General features: G+C 41.6%; 1 protein-coding gene across 3 annotated transcripts in view; it reads left to right on the forward strand.

Annotated features, from left to right (window-relative positions):
• LOC100697202 (protein ELFN1) overlaps positions 1-19911 on the forward strand; it is a 133467-nt gene that overhangs the window by 99978 nt on the left and 13578 nt on the right. For 2 of the 3 annotated variants that reach the window (XM_025908167.1, XM_019360186.2), the window contains 3 exons: positions 14256-14950; positions 15035-15188; positions 18308-18474. In XM_025908167.1, coding sequence (XP_025763952.1) covers positions 14661-14950; positions 15035-15188; positions 18308-18474 — 611 coding nt within the window. In that variant the 5' untranslated portion in view covers positions 14256-14660. Of the gene's footprint in view, positions 1-1009; positions 1061-14255; positions 14951-15034; positions 15189-18307; positions 18475-19911 lie in introns of those variants that run through there. The other variant, XM_019360187.2, reaches the window with a different exon arrangement.

Below are 19911 nucleotides of genomic sequence, written 5' to 3' on the forward strand. Positions count from 1 at the left end.
AGTTTGGATGGAAATACATTCATTGTTATCGGTCACAATTTAACCAGAGTTGCTACGCTCATATTAGTACATGCTTGAGAAATAAACCAGCATGTTTAGGATGGCAGGAGAAACCAGAACTCCAAGAACTGAGCCAAATTTTTGCATAAATTGCTTTTGGTTTGAACTATTCCTTTAATCTGTTTAAGTCGATCCTTACATGGATCCCAATAGCAATCAAGAGGGATGGAAAAAAAGTTATGTACTCTTCCGAATGCTTAACCGCTCATGTGACAAGACAGAACAAACCATAAATACACAGATCAAAAAATAATGACTTATGATTCAATTTCCGCTCAAACTGCGGTCACAGCAACCCTACCGCACCTGTCGTTCTCTGCAAAAAGGCAACTTACAAACTTTTCGGTGCAGCATTCAGCAAGTTTTGAGACATCAAGTACCAGATGATTGAAAATATAGATTTTCAGCAGAGCACTCCTTAAACACTCCCTGAAGAATAAGAGGTCACCATGACCACAGCACCGGTAAAGCCCCAACAATCCTGGGCTGACACATAATGGAAGATTTGTATAGCGTCTGTGTTTCTGCGTCTTCACTCTGTCAGGTGTGTGAAGCCACATCTCTTTTGTAAATGACTGAGTAACACTGGTGTTTCTGTGTGGATACTGGAGTCCATTAATTTTGCATGTGTACAATGTGGGAGCCTGACAAATCCTTTTATATCAGAGAGTGTGCATGTGTGGGTGAATGTGTGTGTTTATTTGTCTGGGATCACACATAGCTTTCAGACATGTTTATCTTCAACATTAGTGTGTGTCCGAGAGTGTGTACACGTGTGTACTTCAGAGTGTGAAATCCCATTAAGTGTGTTAAAACCCCTCTCTGGCCTACTGCCTGTTTGGAGAGGCAGACGCCCTACACACAGACACGCTCGCAGTTGTCACACCTGTATGTGTGTTTGTTTTGTTATGCAGGCATCTGTGTATGTTTCTGCGTGTGGATATGGACGTGCATCAGCTTTTGGAGAAGAGCTATATCGTGTGATGGTGGTAATTTTCAGGTGAATATTTTCTACCAAAAACAGTGTTTGTGAATCTAATGTGGGTTCAAGGTCTCGTTGGTATCTAGAAGCTTTGGAACCATGAATATGACATACTCAAAAAGTCTACATACTACATACAACCACAATTTAATGTGTAATCTGTACAATTCCTTTGACAAGCGAGGTGGAACCTTTCAGAAGGGGACACAAGTCTTCAGCTTCCACTTATTTCTTTGTATGATGCTAGAAAAATAGAAAATAGACTCAGTGACTTATTGAAATGTGCAAACATACATGGAAATGTATGTAAGGCAAAAATAGAGTTCTTATAATGTTTGTAAAAGATCTTCAGAAAGCCTGAAATCTCCACGGCTTCTCCAGACCATTTCACGTCTGTCACATGTGCTCACAGTGAAGCTGCTCTTATCTGTGAAAAGCACAGGGTGCCAGTTCTGGTATTCTATGGCAAATGCTAATCGGGCTCCACGGTGTTGGGCAGTGAGCACAGGGCCCACTAGAAGACATCAGGCCCTCAGCCACCCTCATGAAGTCTGTTTCTGATTGTTGGATCAGAGACATTCATGCCAGTGACCTGCTGGAGGTCATTTTGTAGCTCAGGCAGCGCTCGTCCTGTTCCTCCTTGCACAAAGGAGCAGATATCTGTCCTGCTGATGGGTTAAGGATGTTCTACAGTCTCCTAGAGTAACTGCCTGTCTCCTAAATCTCCTCTGCACCCCTCTATGGGAAAAAATGTCAGTGGCCTTAACCTGTAAATCCATTCCTTTTCTGGGGGGTGTCTCATTGTTGGATCTTTTGTTAAGGAGCTGAAACTAAAGAAAAACATTCAAGCCTGGCTAAAGTTTGAAGCAAGATACACCAAGTTTTCCAAAATGTGTTGTGCTGTGATGTAAATGATATGTTTGGCACAAAAACTGCACTACATGCTATTCATCAAAACAACACCATTGCCCACTGTCGAGCATGGTGGTGGTTGTGCCATGCTTTGAGGCTGTTTATCTGGGAATTCAGTCAAGGTTTAGGGAATTGTGAAAAATTCCAAATACTATTCAATTGGAAGCAAACGTGCCCACCACACAGCTGAAATTGAACATTTTAATACGAATGTGTGCCAGTGCAGCAAGATCCCAGCTGCTGGCTGATTCTTTGGAAGGACAGGCTCCATTTGGCTTTAGAGAATACTTCAATAAAGACCTTTTCCTGATTGCTAGAGTGCCACGGCTTTCTCTTTTAATGTCTGTGGTGATAAAAGCTGGCTCACTCTCTTGTTTTTTATTTGTTGGTTTTAGGTCAGAGCTCTGTGGCAGTCATTTTCTAGCACCACACTAGAAAAGCTATTTTTGTGGACTTGCCTTTCTTCACAGGGGCACTGACATGTCAAAGCAAACTATCTGTGCTTCCCACGATGCCTTATGAGATTACTAGATGGTAAAACCATGGATAGATAGATGGTCCGTAACAAGTGGTCAGAAGTTTACGAGCTGGTATCATTACACGGTTGTGCAGGGCTGTGCGAGATTACACAACTTTTTGAGAGAATTCTCTTAATTAGAACCAAAGCAATTAACGCAAATCATTAATTACTTTACTTAGTTTTTAATGCATAATTTAAGAGCACTTCATTAGCTGCTTTGAAATAAGCAGTAGGAGGGAGTGAAGTTGTGGCTCAGAGTCTATTCTTGACCTTGGCAACAAAACAATCGACAAAATAATCTCACCTCAAGGTCTATTTAATGTTTATGGCAACTGTGCCCTTCATCTACTCAAAAATGAAGTAAATATATCTTAAAGTATTAAAATTGTGTATGTGACTCAGAGATCTCAGTCTGTCAACAAAAACATGTCTGAGAAAAAAAAAAAACTCATACCCATGACTTTAAACAATAAGACTGTGCTGTCATAAAGAAGTCCAATATTTGGAAGGCTGTTTTGAAGACAAGCTCTTTATTCCTTTTGAACCACTAACGAGAAAACGTGAATCCATTCAGCAAGACTTTTCGCTCACCTTCAGTTAAGGTCTTTTTCTGAAATGACCTTAACTGTGCTCACTGCTGTGGAGAAATTGCTTTATGAGGGACGCCCATATAAACCGAGTTCTAAAATATATCTATCATTGTTGAAAAAAAGGGCTTTGTGCTACGTTTTCACAAATCTACAGAGAGACAGCGAGATGGGAATCAGATTTGAACGCTACAACTGAGGAACATCTGTGGTCAGATCTGTGTCATCAGCCGCTGTGAATACACAGTACCGAGCAGTTCACCATCACTTCTTTTCTGAGCTGCGTCCTACTCTGCATACACGACAACTCCAAACTTTCATTATCTGAAATGAGTTTTAAATGTGAGTTGAGTTTGTTCCTGACTGCAGTGACGAACATTTGGCATGACCTGTGTGACACTTCCTGCATTTAAATTACCTTTAAATTGACAAAATAAACAGTTCTTTGATTCAACTTTGAATTCGCTTTGTGAAAATGTGTTCTACTGAAAATGTTTGGCAGTGACGTACAAACCTGATTCTCCTTACTTCTAAATGGAACTGAGGTGTGAACAGTTACATTCATTTTAGAAAGATTACACAAAGTTAAAACAGAAGAAGAACTTTGGAAAAGTTTGAATAAATTCTATATAATACTGTGCAAAACTCTTGAGTCGACTGTTATTTCTTTATATTTTGCTTCCAAACACCCACATTTTCTCAAACATTTCTAAAGTGGTCTTGAGCAATAGTTCTCATGCCAGTCAAAGTTGTTCTTTGACTGCTTTTTCACTCCTTTTCAGTCCACTTCTTGTATCTGACCATTTTCAAAGTCTCTTTTTTTTGTCCATACAAAAGGTAACTTCTTGATGCATGCTCAATCATCCAGGTAAGTAAATCCCCAAAAGTTGATTTCGTTCATCTGGACGTAGCGTTTTGTGGGAGAAACGTTTCGTCACTCATCCAAGTGACTTCTTCAGTCTCAGCTGACTGCAGCTTTCCCCAATCGAGGAGGGGGCCTAAGGGTACATCTTTTACCATCTTACAATGCTTTGATTGCAGCCATTCCCCAACTCTCTGTGGATGGTACTCATGGTCATTGATCAATGAGCTTTGATCAGTGGTTGTTGATCAGTGGTCATGAGAATTTGCATATTAATGATCAATGAACTGACCTCACAGCCCATTGTTCATTCAGTGGTGCTAGTTTCAGTCATTATGTAATGTACTGTTTATAAGGTTGGGGAAACCTGCAGTCAGCTGAGACTGAAGAAGTCACTTGCATGAGTGATGAAACGTTTCTCCCACTAACAACGCTGCGTCCAGATGAACAGAATCAACTTTTGGGGACAGAAGGTAACTATATTGATGGCACTGGTTCAACAGATGAATCAGTGTTGCGTCCACAGAAAGATCCAATTATCAATGGCATCTTTAGGCACTTTGTTACTAGCAGCCTGTCTCAAAACATTTACAGCAATTTGTTTCCATTCCTTCAGTTGAATCTACAAGAACTAAGATAAAAACATATCCCTGTCTGACAGGCATAAAACTGCAGCAGCAGCAGCAGCAGCAGCAGCACTGTGTTAAAGAATAAAGGTGGTCGTACCAAATATTGACTTTCAAAGTTGTTGGAATTGTGCAAACTCTGTTTTTTGCCTTCTGTACTGTATTTCCAAGTATGTTTGCACATTCAATAAATCGCTGCGCATATTTTCCATTTTCCCAGAAAAATCTAAAGAAATGAGGGTTGGCTAAATACGTTTGCACAGTATTAAATGTTAGCAGAGTGCCACTATATGTTTCTTTTGGAGGCATTCCAGTACAAGCTTGCTGTTTTGATATCAGTCAAGTGAGCTTGCTTGTTGCTGGAAGCTCAAGTTTCTCTGCATTTATCTGCACTGGCTGAATGTTCAAAGATGTTCGATGAGTAGCTTAAAACTGTTAATTTATTTTTTATGATGAGGGGTTTTTTTCTGTCTTCTGGTAGTTGTTTTTCTTCAAATGCTCAAATAATACAATTAAAAACAAGATTACAACTGATATTTAAAGAGACCTCCAGATGTGATTGTTTTCAGGTAGCACACTCAGCACTCCATACTAAGAGTAAGAAATGGGAGATTTAATTCTAAGTCAAAATGAACAACGTGGCATCTTTCCAGTCAGCTCCTCGCCCTCATTTACTGAGCCGTGTTACACAGAGCTGTGACTCTTTCCACCTCTGCTTCCCATCTTTCCTCCTTCCTCTTCTTCTCCTCTCTGAATACCAAATGCATTACGTAACCGTACAATGTTTCGCCACAGAGGATCATCCACGGCATCTCACATGTCCACATCTCTCTACAGGGGAGTGACAAGTGTAGCACTGCAGGGCCCGTGGAGGAGATATATATCAGCACTGCCTATTATTCTGGCATAACCCTCTCACTGCAAAGACGGCGAAAGACAGACAGGAAGACACTGTGTGATGGAGAAAAAGACAGAGACGGATAGGACACAGATATTAGATCAGGATGAGAAAAGTACAAGCTTGTATCAATAGCATTATTCTCCACATTTTGTCCTGTCTGGCATGCCTTACTGCATAGAAGTCTCTCTCTCTCTCTCTCGCTCCCAACTGCTGGGTAGCAAGCAGCATAAAATTTCTATAATAGAAATGTCCGTCACGCTCCGTGTTTCCATATCTCTTATAGAAACGTCCATCATGCCAAGTCTGGACGTCAGCTTAACCCCCAAACTCCTCTACCCCTCGCTCCATCCATCGCCCACTCCTCATTTAAACCCCCCCCCAGTCCGCCCCCACTTTTTAAACCCCTTACCCTCGTGACTGAGTAGAGAGGGGGAGAGAAGACGCTGGCTTTTGCTTTCATTCGTCCCCCAGGGACGTGTGATGTTGTGTGATGTTGAAGCCTTATATCCGTAATAGTCAATCACTGTGGTGGGGGGAGAGTGGGGAGGGATGGGTGAGACTGAGAGTCAAAACAAATTACATTCTCACAGATGTCTTTGAATCATGCGGACGACAGGCAGACGCAGACTCGCGCTGCGCCCTCCCGGTTGTGAGAGCTGTAGTAGAACTTGCCTCAGAGCGTGGCGCGTTTTGATCTGACTTCCTTTAACTCCCGTGCCTCCTTTCTTCTCTTTCTCTCTCGTTCTCCATTCCTCTTCGCCTTTTCTTGCTCTGTAATCTAACCTAATCCAGATGACTCACTTTCATCGATTGCACAAATCTCGTGTACCATTTGTGCAAAGTCTGTGTGTGTGCATGCGTGTGTGAGGACTTTTGTACTGCCCAGAGCTGACTGTGTGATACGGTTTGTTGTGAGGTCCCAAGATACTGAGCAAAGATGAATTCTTCACAAGCTTGTCCACCGTTTGACATCTCCATGTCCTGGGAAATCAATAAGCATCGTACATAGTAAAAACACAGGAAAGAGGAATTCACTCTCGCTCCATTTTAACGCTAAATCTATATTTAACCAGATTGCACCTTTTGGGATCCAGACTCTGCAAGGGAGACCTCACCAATAAGACAGCTATATTCTGTAGATAGAGGTCTTAAATAAATAATACAGCGCGAAAAGTTCTGGGGACAGACAGGCAGACCGACAGAGACACACAGGCCTAGCATCCCCCCAAAAAAGAAAAAAGAGGAAAAAAAACTTATTCAAAGCAATGACAACTCCCAAGGATTCATCTCACACAGCTGCAATGAATGCTTTGAACTCTGGCAGAGAAATGAGTTTCTGAATTTTCGAGCCTTTAAGCAGACAAATTTACACGATGAACTCAAAGCATCATAAAGACTGTCTAGAACATCTCTGTCAGGGCTTGAAGCTACAAAGGGAAAAACTGTACACTGCTAACATCCATATATTTGTGTTGGTTACATAAATACTCAAATAATTTGAGAGCAATCCCAAAATAGCCTTGCAAATCAACATACAGCATTAAGAGAAGCTGCATGTGACAGTATTTGTAGAATGTCTAGAGGGTGTAAGAAAAAATCAAGTACAAGGCGAAAACTCTAATTCAGGGGGCCACCGAGAGACTGATAACCATTTACACCTATTTACACCTATAGCCAATTTAGCATCATCAGTTAACCTGACATGCATGTCTTTGGGGTGTGGGAGGAAGCTGGAGTTCGCGGTGATGACCCGTACAGGCACAAGGAGAACAAACTCCTCACAGGAAGGTCCCGGTCAACTGGCGGATTCAAACCCAGGAGCGAGCTGCTCTGATGTGCTAAACACCACACCCAGAAAACAAAGTTGAACTGAAATTCTTCAGACTGTTTGTGTAAGAGAATACTAACTTAAGCATTCAGTAGCTTTTTTTAATACTATTCCAGAGGATGAAACCCTTTTTTGGCTATTAAGTATTTTTGGATTCAGAATTTAAGCTAAGCTAACCTTCTGGGCCATCGTTCTTTCACAAGACTGCCTGAATGACATTTAGGAGGTGCAGACAACAAGCCCAATAACTTTAAAACATTTGGCATTCATTGGGTAGGACCCATTGTAAGTTTATGTTACACTGAAGTAAAAGCTAGCTATAATGCTTTCTTAATGTCAGTTCCAGTGTTACTTTGGTTCTGTGTCTGTTGAGTCACTGAAAGATGTGAGGAGCTATGTCACTGTAGAAACTCTCCACAGCTTCTCTTGCATCTGCGTTTTGTACTTTAAAAGGGTGGGTTCTTCTTTTCACTGACACTTTTGCAGTTGTACTCTGTGGGAGGCAGAGATGTTTTTGAACACCCAGGGGGTATGACTTTATTTTAAGACATTTCTGTGGTGGCGTAGCTTCAGACATAATGCATGGGCTGGAAAAATCATTTTACAGCTAGCTTAGTTAGCTGTTAGCCTCATTTATGATTGAACACCACATGTGGACCTTTGCGCTGGGACTGTTGTGGAGGGCTGCACAAATAAGCAGAAATGTTATCTCTTCATAAACCTGTTGGTGTGACCCTCCACAGCAGTCCCAGTTTCTCATTTGGCCTGTTGGGAAAATTAACTGCTCACACCTGGCCTAATGTGTAATTGCTAATTTGCAGATGTGCACATGTGGTTTTCAATCGTAAATAAAGCTAATTGTGGAATAAGTTAACAACACAAGACAGCAACATCCACACTCAAAGTCTCAAAAGAGGCATCCAGAAAGCACAGACTGATGTCAAAGCAGACATGTTCATCTCTTACAGTTTATGAGGATACCCAAGCACAGATGTAGAGTCAGTGGTTCACAAAAAAACCTCCATGTCATCTCATTGAAAGCTTTTAAAGTAAAGTAGGTGGAAATGTTAGGTTTGCATAAGCCGTAACACAGCAACAGTTAACAGTGAGGTTCTTATCAGTGAGAAGTACTGCTGCAATAAACACATGCATCAGGCAGTCTGATGAGTTTCAGGGTGGAGATGGCCAGATTCCACTATTTGTTATAGAAAAAACTACTCTGAAAAATGAGATATACAATTTTAAACTCCAGATGAAACCACTGTATTATTATGCTATTATTATGCTATTATTACAGGAATGCCAGTGATATCATGAAACTTATTCTGACAGGACTTCTACTTACATTTAAATATAGTATGGCTTCACAGTAAATGCACACATACACACACATACATATACAGGTATATGGGCAATATAGGTCATTTGTCTTCCTCGTTCTGCCTCACCTTCATCATCATTTTTCCGTCCATGGCTTCCAGCCGCTTTGTGCCGCTGCTGCTTTCCACATTGCTTTTGAATAGTAATGAAAGCACTGGCATGAGTGTGAGATGCCCCACTACACACTGAAATGGGGATCTGCAGCAAGCACCTCCTTATGTATGTGGCTATATGACAGTATCCCTGTTATTAATGCGCTCATATTTTAGCCTCATTCACAGCCTGCCCAGGAGTGTGACCCATCTCCTAAGTGTTGCTCATCAGTCACATGGCGGGAAAAAAAGTGAAAAATGATGTAGAAGATGTTAAAAAAATAGAGAATTCAGTTCTACTAGTAAGAACATTTACACAATTTTTTGCAGCGGTAAAAACAGCTGATCTCTTTTAATGATCATGCAGGTTCCAGTTTATCCAAAAGTAGGAACGCCAAGCACTTTATTATGAAAACCGCCATTACATCGACCAGCCCCATCTGCTGTCAAAACAGCCCAAATGTTTCATGTCATAGATTCTACAAGATGTTGGAAACATCCCTTTGAAATGCTGGTCCATGCTGACATGATTGGATCGCATGGTTTCTGCAGATTCGTCAGCCATACTTTCATGTTGTGAAAATCTCAGGAGATCAGCAGTCTGAGAAATACTCAAACTCGCCCATCTGGCATCAACACTCACATCACGGCCGCAGTGACGGAGACCGCTTTTTTTCTTGATTCTGATGTTTGATGTGGACATTAGCTGAAGCCCCGGACTTGTGTGCAGGATTTTATGCTTAGTACTGCTGGTACATTGTGTGACTAGGTAATTGCAGGAATAAACAGGTGAGTGTTTGCATGATAAAAGAAAGTTATCACCCAAAGGAAAAGAAAACTGAGTGCTACTAGAAACCTGGAATAAAATAAAATATATATTCCCTCACTTGGTACTTTCATGACCGTGGAGCAGAGAGCTGTACAACCTGTCAGCGCAGACTTTTCCATCTGGTGACTTAAAGATTCACAGTAAATGAGCACAGTTATTTTCACTTGGTGACTCCTTGTGGCCTTTGGATTGAGCGACCACTCCCATCAGGGTTAAAGGTGATCACTCAGGACAATACTGCATTGATGAGGTGCAACCCTTCCCTATAGGGGGACAAAATGCCCATTACAGCACAAGAGACTTAATGGATACCTTTCAGGAGTCAAGGGTTCAGGATTTTCCTTTAACGTGAACCTCTCTATATGCAACTGACAAACACCGACTAAATATACCTGATCCATTTAAATGAGAGCATATAAAATAAACCCTCAGGGATCTGCACCAGAAAACTCGCTTCTTTCTCTTTAGCCTTAGGGCCTCACCCTAAACCAGGTGTATCTGAAATGTGTAAAATATCAAACGAACAGGACTGCAACTCTGTAGCTTTCTCAGCAGAGATAGAAAGAACAGCCTTTAGCTTTGTAAACAGGATACATCATCTGCAATCTACCTTCTCTGCTTGACTCTCTTAGATTTTTCTGAGTCATGCTGTGGATCTTTCTCACTTGTTTGGGGTAGCGCTGACGCAGGGAGCGAGAAGAAGAGCGAAAATCAGAAATACAATAAAGGCGCTACTAAACATTTTGTTGATAGTTTAAAATGTTCTAATATGTGTTTTGATTGAAAATAGTTTATTATTGTTTTACGGGCCACTTGCTGCTGTCTTACACCAGCTCCTTTCTAGCAAATGAGCGTATGATGATGGATGTTTGTGATTTGAGGTTATTTAGATTCATTAAATCAAAGGAAAATGGACTGTTCATTTATTGCACTGTTAAAGATGAAGCACTTATTTTTTACTGCACAGAGTAACAGGTAAAATGAGAATAATGATGCGGTCTGCATTTAGATTGGCTAACTACAATCCTCGCTTTTATTATGCAATTCTGTCTGGATACTAAAAATCTCCCAGGAAAATGAACGCTCAAAACAGGAAGGAGACTGTGGCTATGCCTGACCAAAAAAGAAAAAAACATGATGAAAAGGGAGAGTAATAGAATCTGAAATGGAAACAAGAGTAAATAAAGAAAGAGTGACTCTCAAAGGAGAGTGCTCCAGTGCTCGAGAGGGTCTAAAGGGGAGATTCAGTCAGAATTATGTCTCCAGATTACAAAGACACAATATCAAAATCATGTTGAAAATCAGACTCAATAATCTGATAATCATGTGAGGAAGGTGAGGCACAGCACTGTAACAAAGACCAGTTTTGGGGGTTTTTTGTCTGCATAAACTGTGTATGTACAAAAGAACATGCATATAATATGACTTTCCCCACATGCAACGTGTTTTTTATAATGTAAAAATTAACTGTAAAAATGCTTCTAGAGAAGGCCAAGTCCGATAGCCTAGAGATGAAAAATAAGGTGAGAAATAACTAGCATGAAGCAAAACAGCCAGTGTTTTTACAATGGTCTGTCATCACTGATGCTATAAATAGCTGTGACCATGTGTAATGGTCTGCCTTCCTTTTTTTGCCTTTTGTTTGTAGTCTAACATTTAGGTTTTTGCCAGGGTCTTTTGCTTTTTATCCCCGTTCTGTTTTTCTTTTCTTTTTAATTCCAAAACCAATCAAAGCCACATTTCCCTTTCTCCACTTTCTCCACATCCTCCACAAAGTAAATTGCACTTCTTCATTAACCTGAGTTGCAAACAGCGATTTTATATGGAACTGATGAAATAAGAAAGCGTCTGTGTCCACTCGTGGCTAAAGTCGCGAGCAAAGAGTTGGCTCGGCCATGTGCGTAAAATCTCACAGTGACTGAGATTTGTGTTTTTAAAAGAGGACAGCGCAAACACGTGGGTTTCTAAATCTCTCAAGAAGACAGCGTATGCATTTTTGTGCTTTTGTGCACACACAGCTATATAAATCTGTCCCCAGGTGGCTTGCTTTTCCAGAGTTTCAGAGAACATGCACATCTACACAACATTACCTTAAAGTACAGCAGCCATGACACCACCGTGGTCAAAGCGAGGTTAGAGTCTCAGTCTTTCTCGGGATGACGGTTTGTACCCTATAAATCTTTGAGTGTGACATGACTGAAAAGTGAGGCGGTCACGATGCTGAGTGCTGGAATATTCCACATGCCTGTTCTCCGCAGCTGAGGCAGCGTCGAGCGTGCGTACGCGCAGAGAGTGCGGCCAAGGTCGGGGAATGCGATGAATGATGCAAAATGGAAAAGAGGCCGACAGGCTCTTAACAGTTCCTTCTGTGCATATCACGTTAGCTACTACAAGTGTATTTACTACAAAAGAAGGTCAAGTGAAAGCCAGTAACTGCTACTGGATCTCTCTTTCTGGTAACCTGCACTCTTGTTCTGTCTCCTGGACCCTTGTACTTGCCTCAGTATGAAAAGAAAGAGGTCAGGTGGAAATCAGCATCTTCACTAACCGCCCCACAAACACACAGTGCTCTGCACCCCTGCTACAACACCATGTTGTTCCCTCTCAACAGTTTGTTTACTCGAGTTTATCCACTGGTCAGCAAAATGGACATCTCCCGTCGGCGTGTGTGTTGCTGGCAGCAGTTCCTACACTTTCTCTCATGTCCCATCTAGGTAGTTTGTCTCATGCAACGTGGGAGGAAGTCTTACCATCAATTATAGATTATGCTGACTGGGTGGGAAAGCCCATGCATATGGCTCTACACCGGCAAACACTCGTGCATCCCAGCGTACATTAGTCACATTTATGAAGAAGGCTTCCGGGGGTTTCTTCCCCCCCAATTCATTTCTATTTCTAAAGTGCCAATTCACAACAGCAGTTATTGCAGGGAACTTTACATTGTAACGGCAGGCGGTCGGACTCTGTTTTGACAGGAAGAAACCGCCGACGTAAACCGAGCTCGGGGAGGGCGGCCATCTGCCTCAGCCGGTTGGGGTGAGGGGAAAGCAAAGAGAAAAAAGAGGAGCAACAAATCACAAACAATATAACAGTAAACACTCAGCAGGTTGGTGGGGACAGTCACCGTGCATCAGAAACATGCAGCTCTGGAGTCAGACATGCATGAGAAAAGGTACAGAGGGGAGAGAGGACAAAGAGGAAAAGGGACAGACTGCATACTGGAGAAGTTAAAGCCATACAACAGAGGCACATCAATCCCTGCAAGTCTAGAAGTTCAAAACCCCCTCAATGAAAAACACATAGCATTTGTTATAAATCAAATGATAAAGAAAACCTGGAGCACAGTTGTGCCTTACAATTGCTTGTGCCGTTCAATATCTTTGTCTAGACATGATGGTGGTGCATGAAAGATTACTCCTATTGTTTTGGTTTTTTTAATCTCCATTTAACACAATTTCCAACGAGCTCCAAACCACTGCAGGTTTAGTGCTACCTACTTGACCAAGGCCAGATGACTGATGAGCTATGAGAGGGAACACGGAGGGTATCAACACAAACCCTTGTGTCATTAAAAGTGAAAAATGTCATTACCATCACTCATTATGTGAATGCATCATTAAAAAGCTATACGTGAATGATTCCAGAAGCCAGCTCTCTAAAAGCACACAAAAATTCGAGGGGAACTGTATCCTATTCCCCACAAGTACGCCGCTCTCATTTACCCTCCTCCTCAGATCAGAGGTGACACATCAGCACCTCTCTGCTTCGCCGTAATCAATAATCTGTCAACAGCAGCCAGGAGATGCTTGTCAGGAAGGCCCGACCTTTTGCTCCTAACCACTTCTTCTCCTTCACCTCGGTGATGTCACTTCCTGTTTGTTGCTCTCGCAGCTGAGAGAAAAAGGCTCAGAAAAGAGAAGAGGGAGCCACTTTTCTCGCAATTTCCCTGAACAGAGTCCCACAACATCCCTTTTTCCCCCTCTCAGCCTCCTGTTTTTCCCACAGAACCGCTGTCTGTTTCACCACCGACTGCTTTATTCCTCCCTCTACCTCAACCTCCTCTCCATTTCGCCATCTCTCTCCCCCTCCCCCATGCATCTTTCCTTGCAGCTCCCTTGCACCCACTTTTTCTTCCTCCTGCTCAGCACAGCCCTGTGAGAGCCTCTTTCACTTTCCCGCCTCCCTGTCTCTCCTATTCCGTCATATGTCAGCTGTTTTTCCCAGGAAGTGTTTTATTTAGAGCAGATTAATTAATTAGATACAGTATCAGAGCCATGGCCATTCTTAGCCCAGGCCATCGAGGCCCAGAGGCTAATGGAACTGCAGAAAACATGTGTGTGTGTGTCTGTGTGTGTTGTTTTTCACAGCAGCAGCAAGCTGTGTGTATTTTTAAGATCTGCAGGTGCTTATTGTGTATCTGCGCCAGTGTGTACACTAATTGGACTTGTCAAGAAATGTCACTGTATATAAAAATTGTGTGTGTGCGAATGCCTAAATTTGAGTATGCATGTGCACACGTCAGACTGTTATATAAGGAAAAAATAAGCACCTTTATCTCATCATGCTGGTAACAGGGTTGTGTTTGTTGCAGCTCACAAACAAACCACTGTGTTTTACTGGCAATCCCGTTCTTACGCCCTCCTCCCATCTCTCTCTCTCTCTCCTTTTCCCTCCAGGGACCGGTTCTCACACCAAGTACAGAGCAGCACGCAATGAGGAAGAAAGAAAAGAGGTGCTTGTCCAATCAGAGGTGCAGATGGCCACAGAAGACATGAATACCAGCCAATCTGGCACTAGGACGACTTCCACTTGCCAAATCATACATAAATCAAATGTGACCCCGCTAATTAAACGACTTATACAGTTTACCTAGACACACATACTGCCAATGAAGTGATACATCCCATTCATGCACTCTATTTCTTCAAGCTTTTAGCAATTTCTCGGTTTGGCACATTTGCCGCTCGTAAAACGGTCACAATTCTCAAGAAAACCAAGTCTCTGTTCATGAAAATATAACCATTAAAAAACACACCCACCCTCCCTTCCCAATGGCTCTAGTCTACAAGAATAAATGTTAGATGGCGAGCAACTCTGGTCGGCTTTCTCCAGCGGATACTGCAATGACATCCCAAATGGCCCAGAACACTGGACAGGGACGGCAGCGACATAACACGACTGGAGGGTCTTCATCAGTGGTCTTGTCTACAGCCAGCTCCTTCTTCTGTTTCCTTGCACTGCTTTCAGTGATGCGGCTGCCGGTGGTAAAGGCGGACTGCTGGCTTATTGAAGGGGAGAAAGGCTTCGTGTGGCTGGCTATCTGCAGTATGAACCAGCCTCCCTACGAGGCCATCCCCTCCCACATTAACAGGTAAGAAAACTTACAATGAAACTTATTTCCATAGTATTTTCCCGAGTTGCTGGATGCTGAGAGATCTTACACATCTCTCCACAGCACTATTGTGGATCTGAGGCTGAACGAAAACAAGATACGGGCGGTCCATTATTCTTCACTGAGTCGCTTCAGCAACCTCACCTATCTGAACCTGACCAAGAACGATATCAGTTACGTGGAAGATGGAGCGTTTTCAGCACAATTTAATCTGCAGGTGCGTCCAGACACAATATGCATTCATAAGTTTTTCCATATAGGTGCTCATTCATCAATGCACATTCATACAGCAGTGGAAAATTACAGTATTATTTGGGTACATGAAATGCACTCTTCAAACTGTTTGGATGTATTTGGATAATGTAAAAAGTGCTCCATAATTTCACAGTGTACACAGTAACTAAATGCAATCCATCAGTCTCAATGTAAACAAAGTGTTGGTGCATATGAGAGTGCATATCCTACATTACACTGCTGTTGAATCCCACAGTGCACCAGAGGGCTAATAATCCAATTACACAATGTATACTTAACACTTGGTATCAAATTACTATACTATTATGTACCAACCAAATATATTATTTTTCTTCTTCTTATTATTATTAGTAGTAGTAGTAGTATGTGTATGTTTATGTGTATGTAATAAAAAAACAGTTCTGCCACTTTCCCTGTAAAAAGCAAATGCCTTATCTGATTTCTAGTAATCTGATCCCCTCCTCAAGGTGGTTTTCGTCCATGCAGTTCAGTGTGGCTTCCATTTTACAGTCAGGTCCATAAGTATTTGGACAATGGGACAGGTTTTGATTGGACAATTGACTGACAAGCAGTTTCATGGCCACTTGAGGCCAGGTTCTTTGTTATTCTAAGGGAGATTAAAGATAAGCAAACCTGTCAGTGAGGCCACAAAATCTTTAGGAGTGACCAAATCTAATACTTTCTAACAAATAACGAATGCAGTTCAACCATGCCAAAAAGCCTCAAAAACCACAGAAGACAACCAAAGTGGATCATCGTAAATTCTTTCCTTGGTTAAGAAAAAGAACTTCACACCATCTAACCAATTCAAGAACACTTTCAAGGAGGTTGGTGCATCACTCGTGAAGTCTACAATGCAGAGATGCCTTCATGAATGGAAATGCAGAGTGTCTGCAACAAGGCATTGTTGGGCACAGCTCCTGATCCACAGTATAGCACATCTGTGAAACATGGTGGAGGTAATGTTATGGAATGTGCAGGTTTGGCTGCTCTTGGAACCGTTTACTAGTCTTTATTGATTATGTGACTGCTGATAGAAGTACTATGATTTCTGAAGTGTCCAGGGCTATACTGTCTGCTCAGATTTAGCAAAATGCTGCAAAAGTAGTCAGACGGTGCTAACAGCAAAAGAGTATCTCAAGGTAAAGAAATGTATTTCAGTGAATACCAAATCTCAAGAACCGTCACCTCGAGGTGTTTTATATCATAAAGCTCCTACAATAATACAGAGAAGACCCAAACAGTCAAACCACGCACTGTGAACAACCGTTTGGCAACAGTGGGAAGAAAATACTCCCTCTGCCATGACTGGCTGAGGACGAGGGGAAAGAGGAGAGCAGAGAAAAATAGATAGAAAAGAAAAAAGACACAGAACTGGCTTAATTATTTAGTAATTAATTGTTTTTATTAGACAAAAGACAAAAGACTGAAATAAAAACACACAAAAGTATGGACAGAAGTTTGGAATATAACAGAGGTTCAATAACATGGAATCTATGAGAAAAAAGCTTTAATAAAGTTTCATGGCTCATCTTTGTGTTTACAGCAGGCCATCCTGTTGTTAGCTAAATAGATTCTTCTTGATAATTTACCCAGTTAAATTTAGAAGAAGGGAGGCTTAGTAAAAAGATCTCTTCCTGTCGAAATAGTAACTTTTGAACTTACTCAGGTCTGCATTTTCAACATGCGCAGAGTGCAAATGGTTGGTTGTTTTCTGCATACATTTCCACTAAAAGCTGCTGTTTGGTTCAACGCTAGTGTAAAGTGTAGAAGAAAAGCTCCTTAAAGCACCCCTCCAACAGCCAAACCCATCTGTTCTCTGATTGGATTGTTAAATTTGTGATTAACATGGCATTGACCAATCAGCTGAAAGGAAGAAAAATCGGGTCGAAATTTGTACTTGTAAGTTGAAATCCACACGCAGCCAGGAAACCTAAGCGCAGAGTTTTACACGTAGTTTTTTGCTTTGTATCTGTAACCAGACCTTAACAAAAAAATTTGTAACTCGTGTAAATATTTTTTACAAACACACAATTTCTCATCTGTAGATGCACAAACATAAAACTTTCAGATATTTTCGTTTACAAGGTTACAACACTCAGTACACAAATACACATTTGATTTACAAGTACAAAATATTTATGACCACAATTTGAGCCCACACAGTTCCTTTTATATTTATTCTTTACATGTCTGGATGTTTCAAAACCATGTGTTGAATCTGCCTAGTTGATTTTCCTGCATTCACCTAAAGCTAGGATTTCCTGGCTTCTCATTGGTTAATATAGTCACATGGGGAGTCTGAACAAGGAAGTTGTTGTGTTAATGTAAGCCGGGACTCAAGTTGAGAAAGTTATCTGTCTCCATCTTGATGTTTATAACAGCTCAGAGAGATTTAGTAGCCTATGATGAACCCTCACGTTACACTAGTGATGATTGTTGATATGAAACTTGGGTCATTTTGACACAGAGGTTAATGTTTCGTTTATATGGTACAATTGTCAATTTTATGTGAAAGTAATCCAAATAAAATAGTCCCGAGGAGTGCATAGAGACAAAGAGTTTAGATTCAAACCATGCATACCATTCCTTTACTTATTCTTATAGATTTCTACAATAAACATCGACTTATTCAAACTGTACTCATCATATATTACAAGTTGAAACTGTTGTATTTAGAATAATATGTAAACCAAAACAGGGGTCAAAAGAGATCGAAATTCTTCCCATCGATATATGCACAGATGGACAAAGACACATCAGAAGGACAACACCCGCTCATTATGGCTTCCAGGAATATTCAAGCAAAGTGTTTCACCAAACTGATCTCAACACATCCATAATGAGCTGGCATACTTACACATCTATCCGGCTGCTGGAGCTGAGCCAGGAGGTAAAATGTGAACAAGAAAGATCTCAGTAAATTCAGCGCAGCACACAGGCTTAGATCACCGTGTCAAACACAAATTGTTTGAATCGTCATCTGTTTGTTCTGTATGTTTCCAGCTTGTGGTGAGTGATGCCTGGCACAGGCTAGGTCTTCGGAGATTAGACTAATCCCACTTGTCTTTGCCTCCCCAGGTTCTCCAGATGGGCTTTAACAAGTTGAGGAACCTGACAGAGGGCATGTTGCGAGGCCTGGGCAAGCTGCAGTACCTTTACCTGCAAGCCAACCTCATTGAGACTGTTACACCCAACACCTTCTGGGAATGTCCGAATATAGAGAATATAGACCTCTCCATGAACAGGTATTGACCTGACTATGTGCATCTGATGAGGGACCCAATACTGAGGTAGTGAAGAAAAATTAAACTGTTAATGTCAATAAACCATTTAAGTAAAAACTACTACAAAATCATCCTTACTAGGTGAAACTGCTTGAATGTTGGAAATTGCTGCTTTTTCAGCCATAATATACGTACACCAATCAGGCATAACATTGTGACTCTTGTTTTGGTGCCCCTTTTGCTGCCAAAACAGCCCTAACCCATCCACGCACAGACTCCACTAGACCCCTGAAGCTGTGGTATCTGGAAGTGACCAACAGATACTTTGGGTCCCTTAAGTTGCAATGTGGGGCAACCATGGATTGGACTTGTTTGTCTAGCACAACCCACAGATGCTTGATTAAAGTGAAATGTGGGGAGTTTGGAGGCCAGGTTAACACCTCAAACTTGTTGTTGTGCAGACCTTTGCTGAATCATACTTGCTTTGTGGCAGGGTGCATGCTAAAATTGACCCCAGCATTAGGGAATACCATATCCATGTACATGTTCTGCAATAGTGTTTAGGTAGGTGGTACGTATCAAAGCAATATCCAGGATAGCAGGACCCAAGTTTTTCCAGCAGACCATTGCACAAAGCATCACACTGCCTCTGTCAACTTCCTTCTTCCCATAGTGCATCTCTCACACGTGTCCATTGTTGGTGCTTCAGGTGGTGGACAGGGGTCAGCATGGGCAGCCCCATTATTATGCACTCTGTATTCTGACAGCTTTCTATCAGAACTAGCATTAACTTTTTTCAGAAACTTAGGTTTCAGTAACTGATGGATCAGACCACACAGACCAGCCTTTGCTCCCCACATGCAACAGTGAGCCTTTGCTCCCCATGACCTTGTTGCTGGTTCACCACTCTTCCTTCCTTGGACAACTTTTTGATAAGATACTGACCACTGCAGAGTGGGAACACCCCACAAAAGCTGCGGTTTTCACAATTTAGCCCTTGTCAAACTCGCTCAAATCTTTATGCTTGCCCATTTTTCCTGCACAGTATATGTGAGGACAAAATCTTCACTTGCTCCCTAATATATCCCACCCACTAACAGGTGCCATGATGAAGAGATAATCAGTGTTATTCATTTCAAATGTCACTTGTCAGTGCTCATAATGTTATGCCTGATCATTGTTGATATATATAGATAGTGAAATTGTAATTGTAATAATTGCAGCACATGTGCACTGGAGAACAAACAAAAATAAAAATGCCAGGCATTTTAGCTATGCTTGTTTTCTAAATTCACCTATTTGCACTGATGATGGAAAAATGCACTACTGAACATTCCGTGATACTAATTTTCTCCCATGACGGTATCCTCAGCAGATCCCTACGCTACTCTCTTTTTTTCTCAGTGGAAATGACTGTCTTGTTCTTACTATTGGTTTTGGTAATTGGTATTGATCTGT

The sequence above is a fragment of the Oreochromis niloticus genome, linkage group LG6 (genome assembly GCF_001858045.2).
Source record: "Oreochromis niloticus isolate F11D_XX linkage group LG6, O_niloticus_UMD_NMBU, whole genome shotgun sequence".
NCBI lineage: Eukaryota > Metazoa > Chordata > Actinopteri > Cichliformes > Cichlidae > Oreochromis > Oreochromis niloticus.